Source organism: Acinonyx jubatus, chromosome E1 (assembly GCF_027475565.1).
Source record: "Acinonyx jubatus isolate Ajub_Pintada_27869175 chromosome E1, VMU_Ajub_asm_v1.0, whole genome shotgun sequence".
NCBI classification, from domain to species: Eukaryota; Metazoa; Chordata; class Mammalia; order Carnivora; family Felidae; genus Acinonyx; species Acinonyx jubatus.
The window spans coordinates 35,430,830-35,450,333 of NC_069397.1; the positions used below are offsets into that span (position 1 = coordinate 35,430,830).

At 57.7% G+C, this 19,504-nt stretch overlaps 1 protein-coding gene and 1 long non-coding RNA gene across 32 annotated transcripts; one reads left to right on the forward strand and one right to left on the reverse strand.

Annotated features, from left to right (window-relative positions):
• Positions 1-8,565: 8,565 nt before the first annotated feature.
• LOC113592627 (uncharacterized) lies at positions 8,566-12,542 on the reverse strand. 8 transcript variants are annotated; one of them, XR_008293996.1, is made up of 4 exons: positions 12,299-12,542; positions 10,650-10,749; positions 9,241-10,166; positions 8,566-9,140 (listed from the first exon to the last, which is right to left on the reverse strand). It is a non-coding gene; the product is annotated as an uncharacterized LOC113592627 (long non-coding RNA). The 8 variants fall into 8 exon arrangements; XR_008293993.1 differs by having other exon boundaries at positions 10,466-10,749; XR_008293995.1 differs by lacking the exon at positions 12,299-12,542 and adding an exon at positions 11,436-12,286.
• Positions 12,492-19,382, forward strand: PHOSPHO1 (phosphoethanolamine/phosphocholine phosphatase 1). 24 transcript variants are annotated; one of them, XM_053211657.1, is made up of 6 exons: positions 12,493-12,650; positions 13,136-13,269; positions 13,924-14,026; positions 15,741-15,924; positions 16,069-16,157; positions 17,570-19,382. In XM_053211657.1, exons 5-6 carry the CDS (start codon positions 16,135-16,137, stop codon positions 18,453-18,455), a joined length of 909 nt encoding a protein of 302 aa, XP_053067632.1. In that variant the 5' UTR covers positions 12,493-12,650; positions 13,136-13,269; positions 13,924-14,026; positions 15,741-15,924; positions 16,069-16,134; the 3' UTR covers positions 18,456-19,382. The 24 variants fall into 24 exon arrangements, 22 of the variants coding, with proteins under 22 accessions (XP_053067632.1, XP_053067622.1, XP_053067633.1 ...); XM_053211647.1 differs by lacking the exon at positions 16,069-16,157 and adding an exon at positions 17,233-17,481; XM_053211658.1 differs by having other exon boundaries at positions 13,924-14,022; positions 15,811-15,924.
• The last annotated feature ends 122 nt before the right edge of the window (positions 19,383-19,504 follow it).

The following is a 19,504-nucleotide window of genomic DNA, read 5'->3' on the forward strand; positions in this document are numbered from 1 at the left end:
CTCGTGCTTGAGCGGTGCTTTACACGTTTACAATGTCTTTTTCAAATAAACCAACGTTTATTTATGCGGGTATGCGGTTCAGCTACCTACGCGAGCGCTACGAAATTCACAAGGTACAACCGAGAATACAGTGGTGGGTAAGTCTCCGTGCCTCCCCTGGCTTCAGGCCTCCCAGCTCTCCTCCCAGGAGGTAACCGCCCTTACTAGCTTCTTACATGTCCTTCCAGAAGTCATCCTCTCTTAGGAATTTTTCAGGAAGTCGTGTCTGTCAAGACGTGGTGGACGGACGACCTGCGTCACAATCGCCAGAGGGTCTGCTCCCCAGGTCCAAACATTAAAGTCAGAAAATAACTGCTCTGAGGACTGTGACGGCTACCGTCCTGTGGTTGGAGAGATCGTTCCATATGTTCCTCCTGTTTCTAGACGAGGAGGCTGAGGCCAGACCCGCTCCAATAACGCCGGATCTAGACCCGGGGTTTCTATCACTTTCCGCTCCATTGATGTTCTCAAGACGGCGTGTCTGTATGTGTGTCCTTAGAAGGAAATCCCCTTTTGAAACGAAACCATCCCTGGAAACATACGTGTAAAATAAATAAAAGCAAAGCCCCTCCCCTCCTGCAGCATGGGAGGGGGGGCAGAGGGAATTTACTGAACCCCCCCCCCCCCGCCTTTTGGCAGCCCCAGTGGCTGCCTCCTTGGAACCCAGGGGTTGAAAGACCACAGTCTCAACTCATCTTCGGGGGGCGGTGGGGGGGACATCCTAGTGGCGACAGGAATTTAGCATCCCGATGGTCAAGTTCAAGGTGGGAGAAGGCGTTCCAGCTCAACTCTCCCATGGGGGCCCCCGGATACCCCCAGTGCTTGGTAAACTCCAGCCGCGCCCCCCCCCCCCAATCCCTCAAGTCCATGGGAAGCCTGCTGTGCACAGACGTCTGCTTGGAGCCCTTGTGTCCCCTTTGAACATCCGCGTCCTGATCAGTTCCAGCGTATTTATGGAGACCTCTGAGGTGCCCGGCACAAGAAGCTCCAAGCAGTTTAACACTAGTCCCGCCCACCCGTGGGCGGGAGAGAAGAGACACAGAAGAAGCGGTAAGGACATAAGGCAGGCGTGTGCTGGGTGAGGGGTCAAGGCAGGTGGGCAGGCAGGTAGGTCATCCTTGGATGCCAGGGAGCGGGACAGGGCGGGGATGGAGAGACAGAAGGAAGAGCGGATCAGGGAAGGAATTCAGGAGGCACTGCCTTCCAAGGAGGCGCGGCCACGCTCCCTGGAGATTCGACATGAGGTCAGAGTCTTAGGAGCAGCAAATCAGGCCCTGAATGCCTAACCCAGCTTCATTAAACCCACTGGCTTGAGGGGCTTGAGTTAGAGTTTAGGAAAATCTTTACAGCACTAAACGTCCCTCCTTCAAACCTAGAGACCACCCCCTCCCTCCCCAGAGGGAGAATACCTTCTCCCTAGGGAACACCTACCTCCATCCCTTCACCTGCCTCACTCACCTCCAAGCCCACACTGGCTTCCCGCTACTGGAAGGCTCTTCTCCAGATATCTGCACAGCTGAATCCGTCACTGGGCCCCACACCTCATCAGTAAGGCTTCCAACTGCCCTTGATTAAGTATCACCCCTCCCTCCCGCTCAGTACCCTTCCCTGCTCTACGTTGCCCATAACACCTACCATCATCTGGCACTCAATATGTTTACTTGTTGGCTGCCTCTCCCATCAGATGTGAGCTACAACAGTCCCAGATACGCAGTAGGTAAGCAGCAAGCAAACGTTGAATGAATGAGTGCATGAACGGTCTGTCTTAGTGAATCTCCAGAGAATCCTCCCTAGGATAGAGCGGGTGCTCCTGTTGGCCAAGAGCTTGGGTTTCGCGGACGGCGGCGGGAGGCAGCTACATCCTGGTGGGATTTCACCGTGTCGTGAGCAGTGGTAACCAGCTCGATCACGCATCCCACCAGGAGGTACAGGTGCCACGTTGAACCAGCTCCTCACGTGGACGGTGAGGCTCCCTGGGGGGGAGGGAAAGACCGGCCCTGGAAAGGCTGGGGATGAGCGAGTGCAAGGCGTGGTTCCCTGCTCCCTGCATGCTGCCTGGTCACCCCAGACACACAGAGAGAGAGAGAGAGAGAGAGAGAGAGAGAGAGAGAGAGGAGGCAGTCAGGCAGGAGGGGAGTGATGGTGAGGCTGCCTGATGGGTGTCGCCTCCTTTCCCGGGACTCAATGCCCTTAACCTGCCCTTGGCTCCCCTGATGAGTCAGCAAGTTCCGGTCTCTGAGGTTCATTGAAGCACTTCCCCACCCCCTCCCTCCCCCCCCCCCCCCCCTCGGGGTGGGCCAGAGGATCTTGAACAACATTAAGTAACACAACTAGGAAGGCCGGAGGCTCAGAGAGCCAGCGGCACAAGAGTCATCCTGTCCAAACCTGTCTCTGTACCAAGACCCCACCCCCCCCAGCCCAGGAAACAGCTGGTGTTGGGGACTTGGGGATGGGGCGGGGGGTGGTCCTCAGTTTCAGCTGAAAATCAGCACCTTAGGTACAGCAGTTGAAGAAATACAGTTTCAAGGCAGCAGATCCTCACCAAAAAAAAAAAAAAAAAAAAGAATGTAGATGTGTTTTGCTTTAACTTACAGGAAAACTGAATATCTACCAAGTATGATCAAAGGGATGCTTCCTCATTTTATTTTATTTTTTTAATTAAAAAAAATTTTTTTAACATTTATTTTTGGAGAGACTGAGAGAGACAGAGCACGAGCAGGGGAGGGGCAGAGAAAGAGGGAGAGACAGAATCCAAAGCAGGCTCCAGGCTCCGAGCTGTCAGCACAGAGCCCGACGCGGGGCTCGAACCCACGGACCGCGAGATCATGACCTGAGCCGAAGTCGGACGCTCAACCGACCGAGCCACCCAGGCGCCCCTGAAATGTGGCACTTTCTAATTTACAATCTGCTTCAAAGATACGAGTACTTTCATACATATATATTCCCATTAGAGTCTCAGAAGACCCTGTGGGTTACCTATGATGATCCCCATTTTACAGAGGAGGAAACAGAGGCCTACAGTGGGCATGGCACAGAGTCCAGCCAAGCCTCCCGCCTTGAAGCTCTTCCCAGCGTACCACACTGTCCCCATGTGATCCCTACAGCTCTGGGAGGCTGATCCAGAGCAAGAGGCCGTGACGCACGTCATAGGTGAGAAAACCGACTCCGGGAGGCGAAGGTTTCGAACAGATTCCCTGGCTCAGAAGCCTGGTCTTTGAAGTCAGACAAACCTGGGCTCACACACCTTAGTTTTTCACTCCCTAGCTCCACTTGGCACATTCTGGGCCTCAGTGGGCCTCAGTGTCCTCATCTATAAAATGGGGCCAATGATACCTACGTCACAGGGAGCCGGGAGGGGGAACGGACGCACATTATTGCTTAGAGCGGTTCCTGGCCCATAGCGGCTATGAGGATGCCCGCCGTTCTCGTTAATTTCGCCGCATCTCACACTTGGGTGAAATATCCACTGAGGGATGTGACGGTGAGTCTCTTCCAGGGGCAGGCAAGCGGCCGCCTCCCCGCCTCCCCCCTCCCCTCACCACCCTCACTATTCCAGAAGGTCACCCCAGGCTGGTTCTCTCCCAACCCCCAGGAGCCTCCGCGCCACCGCCTGGCTCCACCTCGCGGCCACCGGGCCCGTGGCCACCCCACCTCTGCCTGCGGCAGGGCCCGGAGCCTGGACATGGCTGGCAGGACGCCAGCTCCCTTGGGAGGATGCCCCACCATTCCCTCTGGGCCCCTCTATTCTGGGAGCTGTAATTTAGACGGCCTTCCCCGCCCCAATTGCTATATCTATGGCAGCAGTCACTGTGCCCGCGGGCCCTGCCCACCCCCTACGACGCTGCCTTTTCATAAACAGCTCCCAGGCTGCCCTGTTATCTTGGGTTCCTTGCCTCTGGGGAGGAGGCCCTGCCACCCTGAAGATACAAATAACCCCTCAATCCTGGGGGAAGCTGGCCTGATGTGGCCAGAGGCGGGATGGAAGCCTCACCCACGGGAGCCCAATATAGCAGATCTCAGAACCTGACCCTGAAGTCGGCCGAGGCGGGGTAGGGGGGACAGGAAAGAGAAGAGCCTGCCATCATCCTCCCGACACTCTGAGAACTGGGCTGGCCTGGGCTGTGGTCTCCCCAAAGGCCGCTCTGCTCAGCCACAGGGCCATGAAAAGAAGGAGGGGCAGCCAGTAACAGCAACACAAGTGATCTTTCTAAAACACAGATGTGATTGTGTCAGCCCCTCGCTCCAAACCTGCAGTGGTTCCCCTTGGCCCTTAGGGAAGAAGCTCACAAGACCCTCCGTCTTCTGCCCTTTCTACCACCTCTCGGACCTCAGGACCTTTGCACGAGCTCTCCCTCTTTAAAGTTTTCCTCTTTATCCAACTCCTATGCATCCTGCAGGTCTTGGCTTAGAAAGCACTTCTCATGGAATCTTCCCCTGACATCACCACACATATACACGCCTCTGGTCCTCCCCCTTGAACTGGGTTGGATGTCCCTCCCATGTTCACCAGAATCACTAGGCCCCTGCTGATGCGCCTTGTCTGTCTCCCTGGCAGACTGTAAGCACTCCCAGGGCAGGAACTCTGTCTTGCTTATATTGTTCCTCCAGAACCAAGGCCAGTCCTGGTTCATGAAAAATTTGTTGAAAGAATACATGAGTAAGTAAATAAACAATTCCTCTGTCCCCTGGGATGAGTGGGTCTCTTGGAGAAAGACTTGCTACTTTGTGCCCTTGATTGTCCCAGGAAACCCCGTCTTCAGGCTCTGTCCCTTTGCCCTCTGTGTGTAACTTCAGGCTTCCTGCACTGATCTGTCCATCCTGATCTGGAAAATACGATGGCTATGGCCATGGGCCTGCTTGTGGGGAGCCCTGAGGGATTCTGAGGACGCAGAAAGGACATGGCAGGCATCCCTGGGTTGAGGAGGAGGAGGGCACAGAAAGAGGGAGTCCTCAGGCCATGGGTCACTTACAAGCAACATCTGTCTGTCACTGAGAAGGAGGGCGAGTGTGCATATCAAATGGGCGGTTTGGGGCACTTTCTGCTATGACACGGAGACGCTTTGTATTTTGCTTGTTTCAAAACAGGAAAATGGCGAAGAATAACCTACAACTATGGCGGTAGGATTGGAGTTAGATTTTTCTACCAGTCAGCCCCATAAATTAGTGGAGGGCCTCTGAAATTTGAGTATCTGTGTGTCCAAATCGCATTTCCTCCGTCATTTCTCTTGTCCTGCGGTCTCGCTTGGATTTGCCCCAGGTCACCCGCCCTGCCTGGAGGCTGGGAAGATCTGCCTGTGCGGCCACTTTCACGTCCCGAGAACCTGAGACCCACTCCCAGGACCACAGCCATGGAGCCAAGGTCAAGGGAGAGAAGAAGAGAGCAGTGGGGGCTCAGCAGGCCACCTCCCCACTCCTGGAGGCCGCAGGATGAGATGGCCCAAGACAGGCCTGGTGAGGACAATCAATCCAGTGGCAACATATAAGAAGTTTGTGCCCTGGGCGGGTCACATGATCTAGACATGCTCCCACCCCAGGGCCTTTGCACATGCTGTTCGTGCTGCCTGATTCTCTTTTCCCCTCAGATTTCTATAGCGCTCACTCTCTCGGGTCTTTGCTTAACTGACCCCTTCTCCGTCAGACTTCCCTTAGGCACCCTATTTAAATCAAAGCTCCCCCCCCCCCCGCCACCATTTCCCTGCTTTATTTTTTTCCATAGCACTTCCTGCTATCTGACATACTGGGTTCTTTCCCTCTCTCCCCCCGCCCTTCCTTCCTTCCTTCCACGGTCCTGCCTCCTTTAATAGAACGTGAGAACCATAGCAATTGTGTTTACAGGTGTATTTCTGGTTCTCTATTGCTGAGTCACGGATCACCCCAAAAAGTCAGCAGCTGAAAACCAGCATTTAGCTCTCCAAGTGCCCGCAAGCCAAGAGCCCCGACGAGATGGCAGAGTCACCTTGAAGCCTGACTGGGGCTGGAAGGGCTGCGCCCAAACTCACTCATGTTGTTGTCGCCGGGTCTGCCCTGGCTGCTGGCCCGAGGCTGAATTCAGTTCCTCGCCTTGGGAGCGTCCCCCGTGGGGAAGCCTGGCGGCGGAGCGAGCGATCCAGAAAGAGGGCAGAGCAAGAGAGTGAGAGAGAGCGCCTAAGATGAAGCGTCATCTGTCCTGACCCCGCACCGGCTGAGCCGGGCCTTGGCTTCTGCCCAGCGCCACTGGTCACTCAGACCGACTCTGGTACAGCGTGGGAGGCGCGGGCATGACGGTGTGGACACCAGGGTGTGGGCTCAGCCCCGAGGGATCATAAACACCTGCCGCTCTCCTCGGCGCCCGCACCCCACCCCCGCCTCTCCCCTGACGTGTGACCTTGGGCAAGTTCCTAGACGCGGAGGCCTGCCGTGGGGATGTAAAAAGATGAGGCGCTAGGCATCACAGTGTCTGACACACACACGCCCTCAGTATATGTCACCATCGTGGGCAGCTGTTGCTAATACAGGAGGGAAAAACCAAAGTATCTTCCTGGAGTCAGGAGCCGTTTTAGAGCTGGGGGTGGCGCGCGCGCGCGCGCACACGCGCGTGCGTGCGTGTGTGTGTGTGTGTGTGTGTGTGTGTGTGTGTGTTTCTATACGGTTCTCTTCCCAGAGCAGTGGCTGAGAGCTGCTGTCCCAGGTCGGCAGCGCCTTGGGTGAGTCATGCGGGCCAGACAGCAGGTTTATCACTTGGACCAGACGTGGTCATGTGTTGGGGCCTTCGTCACCCAAACAGGCAGGACGGACTGACGAGCACAGGGGCTGCTGTCCTTTAATACCGAGTTAGCCGGTGATTCTTAAACGTTTTGCAGAGCGGGGAGGGAAGGACGGCTGGAGTCATGGAAGCTTTTTGAAAGTTTACGTGAAAAATGGGCAGTTATACGTAAACACACAAAAATTACCTATGATAAGCTCAGGCCAATCACAGATGGACCCCAGATTCCCAAGGCCAGCACTGGACTATGGCCTTCTCGAAGGCAGCGGTCGACTGGAGCATGTGTCTCCCGAAGCGATGAATGAATGCACGCCTACGTGAACGAATAAAAAACCCCGGAAAGAGTCAAATAATGGCCCAAAGGCCAGAATCTTGGAATCTTTGCTGGCTGGCAACGCATCCTCTCCCCTTGTACACTTGGCCTCGGCAAAGCTGGCTGGGTTCAAGAGACCTGCATTCAGGCGTTGCCTTCGCCACCTTGGACTCACCTAACCTCTCCAGGACCCATTTCCCACTTCAGGAGAATAATGTGAATTGCGGAGAGTGTGTTGTAAGTTACAAAGCTTGCTGGTAAAACAAGGGGCTCTCGTTTTGGCTGGACCTGATTCTGGACGGTGCCTCTTCTCCAGCACAGATCTGCCTTGAGGGTGGACAGATGCCTCCCTGGAGCCCTTAGCTGCTGGTCCTTCCTTTTGTGAGCACATCTCCCGCCCCTCCCAGTCAGACGACCCAGCCTTGGGTCATTCCAGGCCTGGATTGGGAATCCTGCAGTCATTCAGGCCACAGATACATTTTTTTGAGCAGCTACTCCAGATCAAGGAGTGCACGGGGTGCTCCCCAGCACCTAACCACCATGGGAGCAAACCCATTATGGTGCCTGTCCCCGTGGAGCTGACAGTCTGATGGAAGCAGATATTAATCAACCAGCCAGGAGAGGCCCAGGGTGCTGTGGAGGTGTGTGATCAGAGGTCCTTATCTCCGGGGGAGAGGGAGGGTGTCTGGGGAGGACCAGTTTCCTTTTAGAAGTGACAGATGAGGGGCGCCTGGGTGGCTCAGTCAGTTAAGCGTCCGACTTCAGCTCAGGTCACGATCTTGCCATCCGTGAGTTTGAGCCCCACGTCGGGCTCTGGGCTGATGGCTCAGAGCCTGGAGCCTGCTTCCGATTCTGTGTCTCCCTCTCTCTCTGCCCCTCCCCCATTCATGCTCTGTCTCTCTCTGTCTCAAAAATAAATAAACGTTAAAAAAAAAATTAAAAACAAAACAAAAGAAGTGACAGATGAGCTGAGCCCTGAACTCAGTGGGAGGCCATCGATGGGCTAGGAAGTCCTCTGGAAAGAGGCTACAGCAAGTGCAAAGGGCCTGCGGTAGCACATTTGTAAGTCCAAAAGAAGGTTATTACACAGAGGGAGGGGGACAAGGATGCAAGAAGTAACCAAGGACGCGAAGCAGGCAGAGGCGAAATCACCTTGTTCACTTTAATGTGACATTTGCAAAAATGAAGGAATTGGAGTGGCGCATTTCAAGTCTCCGATAGCCGTTACCCTGAAGCCGTTACCCCGAGGGGAGGTGTCTTAGAGGCCAAATGAGAGGAAGTGCCCTAGCAGGTGGGATTTGAGTCAGACTGCAAGGACTTCCTGGCCCAGAGGGGACCCTGGGGGGTTACTCTCACTCCACCTGCTGTGTGTGTGTCCCAGGTAGCAGAACGGGTGTTTGCACTTTCACTGTCTCCTGATGCCCCATCCTCGCTGCTTACTGAGCGGGGACAGCGAACAGCCCTGTAGGGGTGAGTCTGTTGTGGGAGAGGGACTGCCTGGGGTGGGGAGAAGGTTGCTCTGGAGTGTCCCCAGGCTGCTTGGGGAGGGGGACGTGGGGAAAGACAGGAGGGGAAGCCAGCAGCCACAGCAAGGGCAGGAGTTGGGGTGGGACAGGGAAGGAGAGTGGTCAGAAGGGGGCACCCCTGGGGGAACTGAGCCCTGGATTATGAGTCTCCTCCTTCTCCTGGAGGCACCTCAGGCCCCAGCTGCTTCACCTGCTGAAGTCCGCGACAGAATCGCCCTGGTGGTCACAGGTAGAACGGATCTGTTCTCCGCCACTCTTTCGGGAAGGCCTGTTGGCTGGTCTCCGTCTCCTCTCTCGACTGTAAGCTCCTTGAGGGCAGGGTCCATGTCTCCTCAGTGTCTGATCTCCCAGTGCCTGGTACAGTTAATACTCGCGGAATGAATGCAAGCACCCACGGGGAGCGCCTGGGTGGCTCAGTTGGTTGAGCATTGGACTCGATTTCAGTTTAGGTCGTGATCTCACTGTTCATGAGACGGAGCCCCGTTCTCACTCTCTCTCTCTCTGCCCTGCCCTCCGCTCTCTAAACAAACAAACAAATTAATTAATTAACTAACTGAAAAAAAAAAAAGGGAACCCTGCTAGCCACTGCCTAGCTCTGTGACCTTCGACAAATTACATACCACTCTGTGCCTCATTTGTCTCCGTCTGTTGTCTCCGTCTGTAAAATGGCCGGGCTAACAGGTGCTAGGTTGATGCGAGCAGGAAGAGAGCTGAGGCTTCTAGAACACCGCTTGGCGCACAGCGAGCGCTCCATCAATGCTAGTGATTGCTGGCTAGGAAGAAGACAAGAGACCTGAAAGAGGGTGTATTCAGCTCTGGTCCCTAAGCCCCCCAAGCACAACGCCTTAGACCCAAGGGACCCACAACAGAACTCTCAGAACTGCCTGAAGGGGGCGCTCCCGGGGGCCTCTTGCGCCAAGCCCACCTGCGTCAGGCGCCAGGTCACTGAACGCCCTCTGCCTTCTACAGAGACTTGCAGACCTGAACATCTGGGCTGACCGCCACTTGCCACACAGCGTCCTTGGGCAAGGCGCTTTCTTAATGTCCCCAAGCTTCTGCTTTTTCACTTGTATTACGGAGAATATTAAAAACCCATCTTGCCAGGGTTGTTGTGGGGATTGATTATGTGCCCAGCACAAAATCCTCCTTCCCGAAGGTGGAGTGTAGGATCGGCTCCTCCCTCTAGCCCTGGCCCCTCCCCCCACCAGGTCTATTGTGGAGCTGGAGTCCCTGGTCCTGGATTCCTGGCCTCTCTGGCTGTGACACCAAAACCTGAGGCAAGAGTCACGCCCTCTTCAGCTCCCTGGAAGAGATCTATCGCAAGTCAGACACAAGAGTTTGAAAGACACAAGAGTTTGAATTAAGGGGGGGAAAAAAAAAAAAGAGCCACACCCTCTTTGTGAAGGCCACCTGGAAAGCCCAGTACCTGGCCACCTGAATCAGGGTTCACCAGAGTCCCCTGTCCCCACAAGCGCTCTCTGCCAGTTGGACCGACTGGAGAGGTCTAAGGTGAATCCCACGGGAGGAGGCTTGTCCAATCGCCCAACTGTGTTCATTGGCACAACGAGGGGGGAAAGTTTAAGAGAGGCAGGATTGTGTCCGGAAAAGTTCCGTGTAGGGGGACCTGGGAGTTTCTAGATTTATTCCACAAAGGCGCCTTGCACGTGGCTCCTGTGAGTTTTGGTGCTCCCGTGGCTGGTAGGCAGAGGTGGGCAGCAAGACCTCGCTTAGGCAGCACCAGAAAAGTTACCCGCCCACCCCACCCCCAGCCCCAGCCCCAGCATGTGAATCTGGAAATAGCTGAGGGCTGTTAATTACATCAGGATCAGGGTTTGAATCCGGTACCTCCTTGGGGCATGTGACCCTGGGCAAGCCATTTGACCTCTCTGAGTGTCAATTTCCCCGTTGTGAAATGGGGATGCTACTGGAATGACTTGGTAGCCAGGAGATTCAACAATCGAGCAGACACAAACGAGGCACTAGGTAGAGCCAATAATACAAATGTGGTCTCCGCCTTCCTGTTGCTTACAGGCCAGAAGGTGTGGGGTAATGGTTGAGACAACCAGGCTGGAAGACCACCTCCAGCAATCCCCGGCTGGGTCAGCTCCACTCTTCCTGCCTTGATCTCCCTACAGCGAAAGGAGCGGTTTCACAGAATGGTGAGGATCACACGAACTGACACATGGAAACATACTGACCGCATTAACCACAAGTTCTGGAAGCACACAAGTCAGTTTCAGGAGGAGCTTCAGGGGGCGCCTGGGTGGCTCAGTCATTTGAGCGCCTGACATCGGCGCAGGTCATGATCTCACGGTTCGTGAGTTCGAGCCCTGCATCAGGCTGTCTGCTGTCCGCACAGAGCCTGCTTCCCGTCATTCTCTGTCTCCCTCTCTCTCTCTGCCCCCGCCCCCCGCCACGCTTTCTCTCACTCTCTCAAAAGTAAACAAACATTAAAAAAAAAAAGAAAACAAAACAAAACAAAAAAGAAGGAGCTCCAGAAGGAGGTCCAGGAGAGGCTGGACTTGCCCAGCAAATGGGGCAGGAGTGTACTTGAGGACGGAGGTCCCCAGGAAAGATCAGGTGTGCCGGAGTGCTGGAATAAAGGGTGGGCAGTGAGGACAGAGGCATGAGCAGCAAGCCAGGGACAGAGTTGGGACACTAGAAGTCACTGTCGAGGGTTTTAAGCAGCTGTAAAGCATTCGTTCTCTTTTGTGTATGTGGAAACATGGCACACATCTGTCCGCTTCTTTCATGTACCCCCAGCACCCCGCCCCCCACCCCCACCCCCACCCCCACAGGGTAATTCCTTGCTGACCCGCATCCCCTCTCTGGTTTCCAGCGCCATCCATCGGATGCCACATCACACAGGGCCTTTGCATCTGCTGGCTCTCTTGGAGGAGTGGAGCAGGGGCGGGGTGGGGGTAGGGGGGCGGTTAGACCCAGGCAGCGCCTAATCTCTGCATCCACACATTTCCTTTGTGACCCCATGAGCCAGGTGTGCCTGGGTCTGAACCGGGGCAAATAATTTCCCCTGTTGTGAATATTCAACCGTAAGTGCAGCGACCTAGTACAGCGTCTGGTTCAGAGCACGTTCTCAGTATATATAAGTTTCAGCTCTCTGCTCTCAAAACAGAATCTTCTCTTCAACCATCGGGCTGCAGGGCAGTCGGGGGTAGGGGAGCAGGGGAGCGTGGCTAGCCACGGACTCTCCAAAGCGGGTTATTTTATTTACAACATCACTTGCAAAGGGCAAACAGTTGGGTCCTTAAATCAGGGTTTATGGGGTAGGGGGAGTGGGAGAGTCTCTCTCCCGGCCATCCCCTGTAACCTGTAACGGGGGAAGGAGGTGCTGGGACTCCGCGCGCGGAGGACAGAGCGACGCGCACGTGGGAGAGGAGCTGCTTTCCCTGGGCTGGGTCAAGCCGTACCTACCGCCAGACTTCGGAGAGAAGAAGGGAACGAGGGCTGGGCGTGGGGGTGCATTTCTGCAAAGCTCAGGGCTCAGCGCCCTGGAGGCACAGCCCTGACACTTCTGGGTGTACGGGCGGGGCTTCACGTAGAGCCCCGCAGCCGCTCCAGCGAGGGTGTCCCCCACCCACGCTCCTCGGGAGGGACGCGCTCCGTCCCGCCTCCCCTGCCCTCTCCCCTGCCCTCTCCCCGCCCTGCGCGCAATCCCACCTTCGCTCCAGCCCCGGGAGCCTCCAGGGCAGCCGGGAGGCGTGGCCCGCGGGCGGCCCGCCCCTTTGATGTGCGCCGGCACCGCTGTGATTGGACAGTCGCTTGTGACGTGAGGGGACTGCGGTGGGCCCGGGTGCTGCGGCAGCCGCAGCGCCAGCCGCGGCTCGGGCTCCGGCTCCCGGGCATTTAAAGGGGACGCGGCGGCAGCCCGTGGTGGGGGGGGGGGATGGGGGGCAGGTGGAGGGGACGGCCCAGACGCACATCATCCACGGCCCCTCGGGACTGGAGGGACCCGTGAGCCGGAGCCCAGAAATCCAGGGGTGGACAAGACATCGCGTCCCCTCCAATTCCCGTAAGCACCCCTTAGCCCATCCTGCGCCCAGATACCTCAGCTTAGCCCCTCTCCCCCACTCTTTGCACTCCAAACTAAGCCGGGACAGACCTCTGCCGCCGCCGCTCCCCGCGTGAGTCCTGCGCTCCCAGAGGTACAGGGGAGGGCTGGGGTCCCAGTGCGGGGTGGGGGCTGTGTGGAGTTTGAGGGCGCTCCTTCACGCGTGTCAGTGGGGGGAGCCCCTGGAGCGGAGAAATGAGTCCTCCTTCTTTCTGCTACCCCGGGAACCACGTGCCCGGGTAGCCCTCTGTCCCCTACTCGGGCAAAGCGAAGGAATCTGTGCCCCCCCCTTGCTCCCCGCCACCCACGAGCCCCCCTGGGCTCCCCGAGCTGCGCACCCCCCCCCCGCCCCGCATTGGAGCGAAGCACCCGCCAGCTGGGGGTGTGCCAGAGTGCCTGCTTTCCAGCCACCTCTAAAAATATCTCTCCCCCCACTCCACCGGCAGCTGCCACCTCCCTGTCCACTGAGGATCCCCTTCCAGCTTGTCCACCCAGGCAGGGTGAGCCCAGAGGAGGCTCCTGGTCTCAGCTTCTGCACCGACACCGGGGCTACAGGTCATCACGCCAGCTAGTCAGAACAGTAAGCTCACAGCTCAAGGGGGTCTCCGGGGCGATAGGGGACGCTCTCTGGCTGCCGCGGTCCCAAGAGCCACCAGGGACTCCTAAGTTCTAATCCTGAATTTGACGCTGTGCGACCTCCAGGATGTTAGCTTGACCTCTCTGGGCCTCGGGTTTTTTCCTATTTGCTGCTGGTGGTAGCGAGAAGGAAGAGACCATGGTGACGTTGGGAATACTGCCTGGGAAAGGGAGAAAACCTCAGCTTAGTTGTGACATCCAATTCCTAGTGATTGATACCAGAAGGTTCGGTCTTGGGCAGGGGGCTTGTCACTATGATATCTCCAGGGTCCTCACTCCCCACCCCCATCCCTCTCCGGCACATTTCCTGGGGGGAAACTGTCCCCAAAGCCTGTCCTGTGAGCTCCACCCATTCATTAAGAGGGGACTTTCAAACTTAGGGCCCATGCCAAAGAGGGGCCTGTATCCCTGCCCCATCTGCCACCCCATTCCCACAAATGTCATCTATAAGCATTTGTTGTAAAAGGCAGGAGGGAGCAAGGAGGAATCCAGTGATCTGATACGGAATCGGGTAGGCAGGCGCCGCTTTTCGAGGGGACTAGAATATGGACCCCCTGCCACCCTTAACGAAACCCCCTCTCTCCTCTCTCTGCTCTAGCCATCTGGAGAAGCTCAGAGACCCCGTCTCCCTTTTCTCTGAGGGACTCTTTTTGGTGACCACAAAAGAATTTGGTCACTTAGGACAAAGCCGCCAGAGGTGAGTACGCTTTTTGAACGTCATGAGAATGAGATCCCAGGAGGGCCTGGGACCCTCTGCTTGCTGTGGGGGTAAGGGCGGGGGGTGGCTGCCTGGCCCTGCTCAGCTTCTGGGGGAAGAAACCCAGGACGCCTGGCTTTCTGCTCTGGGGACGAAAATAAACGAAGGCAGTTCACCAAAGAGTAAATATTCAACTCATTTTCCCTGAATAGATGAAAAACATGTAACTGTATCGTTTGCTCTGATCCATAAGTTTTGTATACAACTGAAAATCGGTAGAATATTCTACCAAATGTTTTTATTTTTGAAGAAAGAGAAACAAGGGGCAACCGACACAAGGAGACCCTTTTCTATGGGATGAAAGTTGCTCTCTGCTTGAGCAGCCTGTGTTCTCTTTGTATCTTTGTATTTCCCGCTCACTTGTCTCCCCGTGCCCGGCGCGGCACTTGTCTATGTCTGACCCTGCTTGTTTCTACCACGGGAGGGGTATCCCTTGACCTTTCTCCTCCAATGCACTAGGCCTGGGGACGGACACAGGATATCAGGCAGGCTTCTGGAAGGTTGGAACTCCCTCCAGATAGGGCCTGGGGACAGCCCTCCCATCCTCCAAAACATGCCATTCCAACGTCCCCATGCCTCCCTCCCCTTCCCCCCCCCCCATCTTCTTGATCCCTCCCCCCCAACCGCCTCCCTTTTTTGCCCCCTGCCCCATTCGGCTTCGGCTGCCTTTCCCAATTCCTAGATTAAAAGTTCTTAAGGGAAAGGCTGAGACCCACATCCATCCCTGCCAAAAGGGCTCAGTGCACGTACGGTTCGGGAGTGGGGGGGAGGGGTGGGATTGGGGTGGCTCGAGGTGACACGGCCTGTCCCTCTGACCTGTGTCCTGTTGCTGGGATGTCCCAGTCTCTGTCTTGGGGGCAAGAGGTTCTCCCTGATGTTCTGGGATGATCTGGGGTGAGTGTCACCTTGACAAAGTCAGGGGTTTCCAGTGTCATCCGCTGTCACCACCAGAGGGCAGCAACCAGCCAGACACTTGTTCCTTTGCGCGGCTAGTCGTGGGTTCTCGATATTTTTCCAGATCTGGCCCAGCTTCTTCTAGTCGCTCATTCAACCCCAGGGGCAGAGCGGAGGGATGGGGCATGGGGAGGCAGTGGGAGTTGTAGGTGACATCCTCTGTAGCCGAGTTGGTGAAAACCCCACAAAGCTAAACCCTGTCCCCAGAGCCACACAGCAAAGCCCCGCAGAAATTCCAAACTGACTCCTGGCCGATTGCCAAGCTCTGAAGGCACCAGGGAGGCCAGTCTCTGATCACCTGTGATGCCCAGGGGTCCTGTTGCCCCCACCCCCGGCCCCCTGTGGGACAATGAGCCTGGTCACCTGCCCCTCCCCCTTTAAGGGCAGGGAGCACGCAAGGCTGTGGCCAGCAGTTCGTGAACCAGGCTCCCCGTGGAAACAGCACAGCCTGGGGCGCGTTCACCTCAGACGCCAAGTTCTGGTTTTGCGATCTGTCTTTGCCACTTACAGGGAGTGACCTTTAAGTCGGTTCACCTCTCTCTGGGTCTCCGATAATGTCACCTTTAACCTCTCGAATGTTGCCGGGGGAGGGGTTGTGAAGACGATGCCTCGCAAGGGCTTGGCCGCCTGGGAAAACTGTGTCTATTTGAGGGGTTTTTACGGAGCCCCTGGGGGTGGTTCATCCTCAGCAGAGGAGATGGAAGCAGGCCGGCATTCGCGGTGGAAACAAAGCTAGCTGCGGGCACCCTCCAACAGACCTTGTGTGGTTGTCAGGAGCTCTGGACGACCGGCTGGAGGCCCCACAGAGTCCCTGCAGGCGGTGCCCAGGGTGATGTACCAACGATGAGTGGGTGTTTTCCAGTTGCTGGCCTCCGATGCCTGTCTAGGGTAAGTGGGTCCCTCTGGGGATTTCTCAGGATGAGGCCTCAGCCCCCTTCCCCTGCTGCGGTGGAAGGAGCCCTATCCAGCCCCTTTTTGGCCTATCCTCGTCTCTCCTGGGCCTCCACGAATCCCTGCAAATTTCCATCCCAGGTGTGGGGGCCTGAGGCTTTATTTACATCTTCAACTCCAGGGATCCTGGGCCCCTGAGACTCCCAGATGGATGTCAGTGAGACCAGGGGGTGACCCTAGGGACGAGTTCTAAGGGACAGTTCTATCAGGGAGGCAGAGAGCTAGGTTCACATCCCAGCTCCGAAACTGAGAGCGTGGACTTCTGTTTCACAAGGCGGGCCGGGCCAGAAGCATCACAGGAATATCAGAGAGCGAGTTAGGAAGAAACCAGAAGGAAGAGTGGGCCCGTCTGGACTAACTGGGGTGGGAGGCCAGGCGGGAGAAAGGCAGCGTGGTGGATATATTCTGAAGCTGCACGCGATTTGCTCTCTGCCACCCGGTCGTGTACCGCGGCGGGCAGGCAAGGTGGCAGGGACAGGCCTCTGAGGGCTTCTGCAATCTCCATCTGCTTGCCTTTCTTTGTGCCTCACACATGCCGTTGTCCCCTATCCTCTCCCATGTCCTCTGGAGGTGGGGGACGCTGGCCCGAGGCCCCCACTTCCCAGAGCCCCCATCCCCACTCTGTGTCTCTGTCCGGTCCGCCTCTAGGCTCCCCTGGCACGACCTCCTCCTAGCCTTCTCCTTCCCTGCCAGGCGCCCGCCCCCTTCCCCCTCCCCTCTGCCTTTTCAGCCACGCTGCTCTCTTTCCTCTCCCTCACCTGTCTCCCAGGTATGTCGCAGCCTGGCTCGGGAAGCTCCTACCTCCCCAGGCCCCACTGCTTCTCTTGGTGCCCACTTCCTTCGGACTCTGGCAGAAACCCCACCCGCTGACGTGTTCCTCCCAGGGAATTGGCAAGTGATTAGTGATGATGAGCTGTCAGCACAGGGCCCTAGAAACTCCCTGGAGAAGCAGTGTCCCATCCTTGGACCCCTGCTAGCCACAGCGCCCAGAGAGCCGTCCTGGGTCACCTCGCCGGCCTGGTTATTCCAAGAGCTAAACTCCAGTTCTCTGGCAGCCCTTAGCTCCTATCGAGGCTCAAGGACATGGCATTCGCAATCCACATGCCTTGGATGATACCAACAGTGTTCCCTGGCGCCTGGCTCCTTATTGTCCGCAGTCCCATCGAGGGGGCACGGCCCAAAAAGGGAAGGAGGAGGCTGCTTCAGTGGGATGAGTGCCCAGCCTCCCTTGCTTGTGTTTGTCAGGGAAGAAGGGTGCGGAGAGGACTCCACACCAACAACCGGGGTCCCTGGGAGCCTCCAGAACGGCCTCGTCCAGAAACCTCCCCAAAGGAGTGACCCGTTGGAAGCTGCTCTTCCCCTCTTTTAAGCTGACCCCGTTAAGTCTCAGTGGCCCCAGATGAGAGTAGCAGAGACAGGTGCCAAGGACGCCCTCCTGGGGTCCGGAGGAGGATGGTCTTCTGAGGCCAGACGCCCCGCACAGTTCGCAGAGAGGTGCCGACGGGGTGGGCAGGGAAGGCTGGGGAGAGGGCGGCGGCGTTGGGGACTCCAACCAGCTTAACCAGCCTTGGGTCCTTCTCAGGTCTTGGATGTGCCAGCGCCTCTGGCCGTGGCCCGCTAACCAGCCTCTCCCCGGCCGGCTCGCGCCGCGCCCCCTCTCGCTTGCTCCCTCCTCCTCCTCCTCCTGCTCCTCTCCCCCCTGCTCCCAGGACGGCGGGATGGCGGCGCAGGGCGCGCCGCGCTTCCTCCTGACCTTCGACTTCGACGAGACGATCGTGGACGAAAACAGCGACGACTCGATCGTGCGCGCCGCGCCGGGCCAGCGGCTGCCCGAGAGCCTGCGGGCCACCTACCGCGAGGGCTTCTACAACGAGTACATGCAGCGCGTCTTCCAGTACCTGGGCGAGCAGGGCGTGCGGCCGCGGGACCTGCGCGCCATCTACGAGGCCCTGCCCCTGTCGCCCGGCATGAGCGACCTGCTGCAGTTTGTGGCCAAGCAGGGCTCCTGCTTCGAGGTCATTCTCATCTCGGATGCCAACACCTTCGGCGTGGAGAGCGCGCTGCGCGCCGCCGGCCACCACGGCCTGTTCCGCCGCATCCTCAGCAACCCGTCGGGGCCCGACGCGCGGGGGCTGCTGGCGCTGCGGCCCTTCCACACGCACAGCTGCGCGCGCTGCCCCGCCAACATGTGCAAGCACAAGGTGCTCAGCGACTACCTGCGCGAGCGGGCCCACGACGGCGTGCACTTCGAGCGCCTCTTCTACGTGGGCGACGGCGCCAACGACTTCTGCCCCATGGGGCTGCTGGCGGGCGGCGACGTGGCCTTCCCGCGCCGCGGCTACCCCATGCACCGCCTGATCCAAGAGGCGCAGAAGGCCGAGCCCAGCGCCTTCCGCGCCGGCGTGGTGCCCTGGGAGACGGCCACCGACGTGCGCCTCCACCTCCAACAGGTGCTGAAGACGTGCTGAGGACCGCGGCCTGCAGGGGGCGCCCGGGCGGAGAAGTGGGCGGGGTGGGGGCGGGGAGATCGGGAAGTACAAAACCTAGTTTGCCTACTCCCTTTTCCCTTTCGCTTTGGTATGTCCCTCCGGGAATTTCGGGAACTCCGGGCTCGTCCACCTGGGGGCTGGGGGAGAGAGTTCGGAGCCGTCCCTATCTATGCAGTTAACCCGGCTCGGCCGCCCCCGCCCCGACCCAGTTCCTCTGCAATGTTAAATTCTGGAGTCTGGCCCCCACCGGGGTGGTGCGCATGCCTGGAAGGCAGCAGTGTTTTCCAAAAAGACCTCGCCCTCCGAACGGAGAGGCAGGGGTTCCCTGGCGGGGTGTGGGAAAGGAACATCTCCCACAGCTTTCACTGCTGCCTTGGGCCGCGAAACCTTCCCTCTCCCCCAGTCTTCTGTCAAGGGGACCCCGGTCCCGAAATCCTCCCGGCCGCGCCGCAGTCCCGGCGGGGAGAGAGGAAGCCCTCTGCCGAGGGCCTCAGGCCTAGATCTCGCTTCACCTATTGCGTCCCCACACTACACCCTTTTTCCTTTTTGCCCCCCTTCCCGCGCCCGCCCTGCCAGCCTCCCCAAAGGGGGAAGAAAAAAAAAAAAAAAAAAGCCAGAGGGAACAGTCGCCTCCTGGTGGTGGAACGAGGTAGCGCACCGTCCGGCTCGGGTCCTTCCAGCCAGGGACTTCGCCGCGCGCGACGGTGTCTCCTCCTCTCACCCCAGCCTCGTCTATGCAGCAAAAGACCAGGGACTTTACCAAAGTCGCCCCGCGGGCTGAGCCCTCTGCGCCCCCCTCCTCCCTTATGGAACAGAAAGCCATGATGTTTTCAAGCAGAGCCAGCGAAAGCCAAGCCCTTCCTCCCTCTTTGGTGTTCTACCGCTATAAAGGAGGTGACGGGCAAAGAGCTGACTGAGGTCTCTCGCGCCGGTGTCCGGAGGGTGAGGGTGAGGCGACCCCTGCTCCCAGAGAGCCCCACGTCAGTGGGGGAATTGGTCCCCACTCTGGGAAGAGCTCCCGGCTCGGG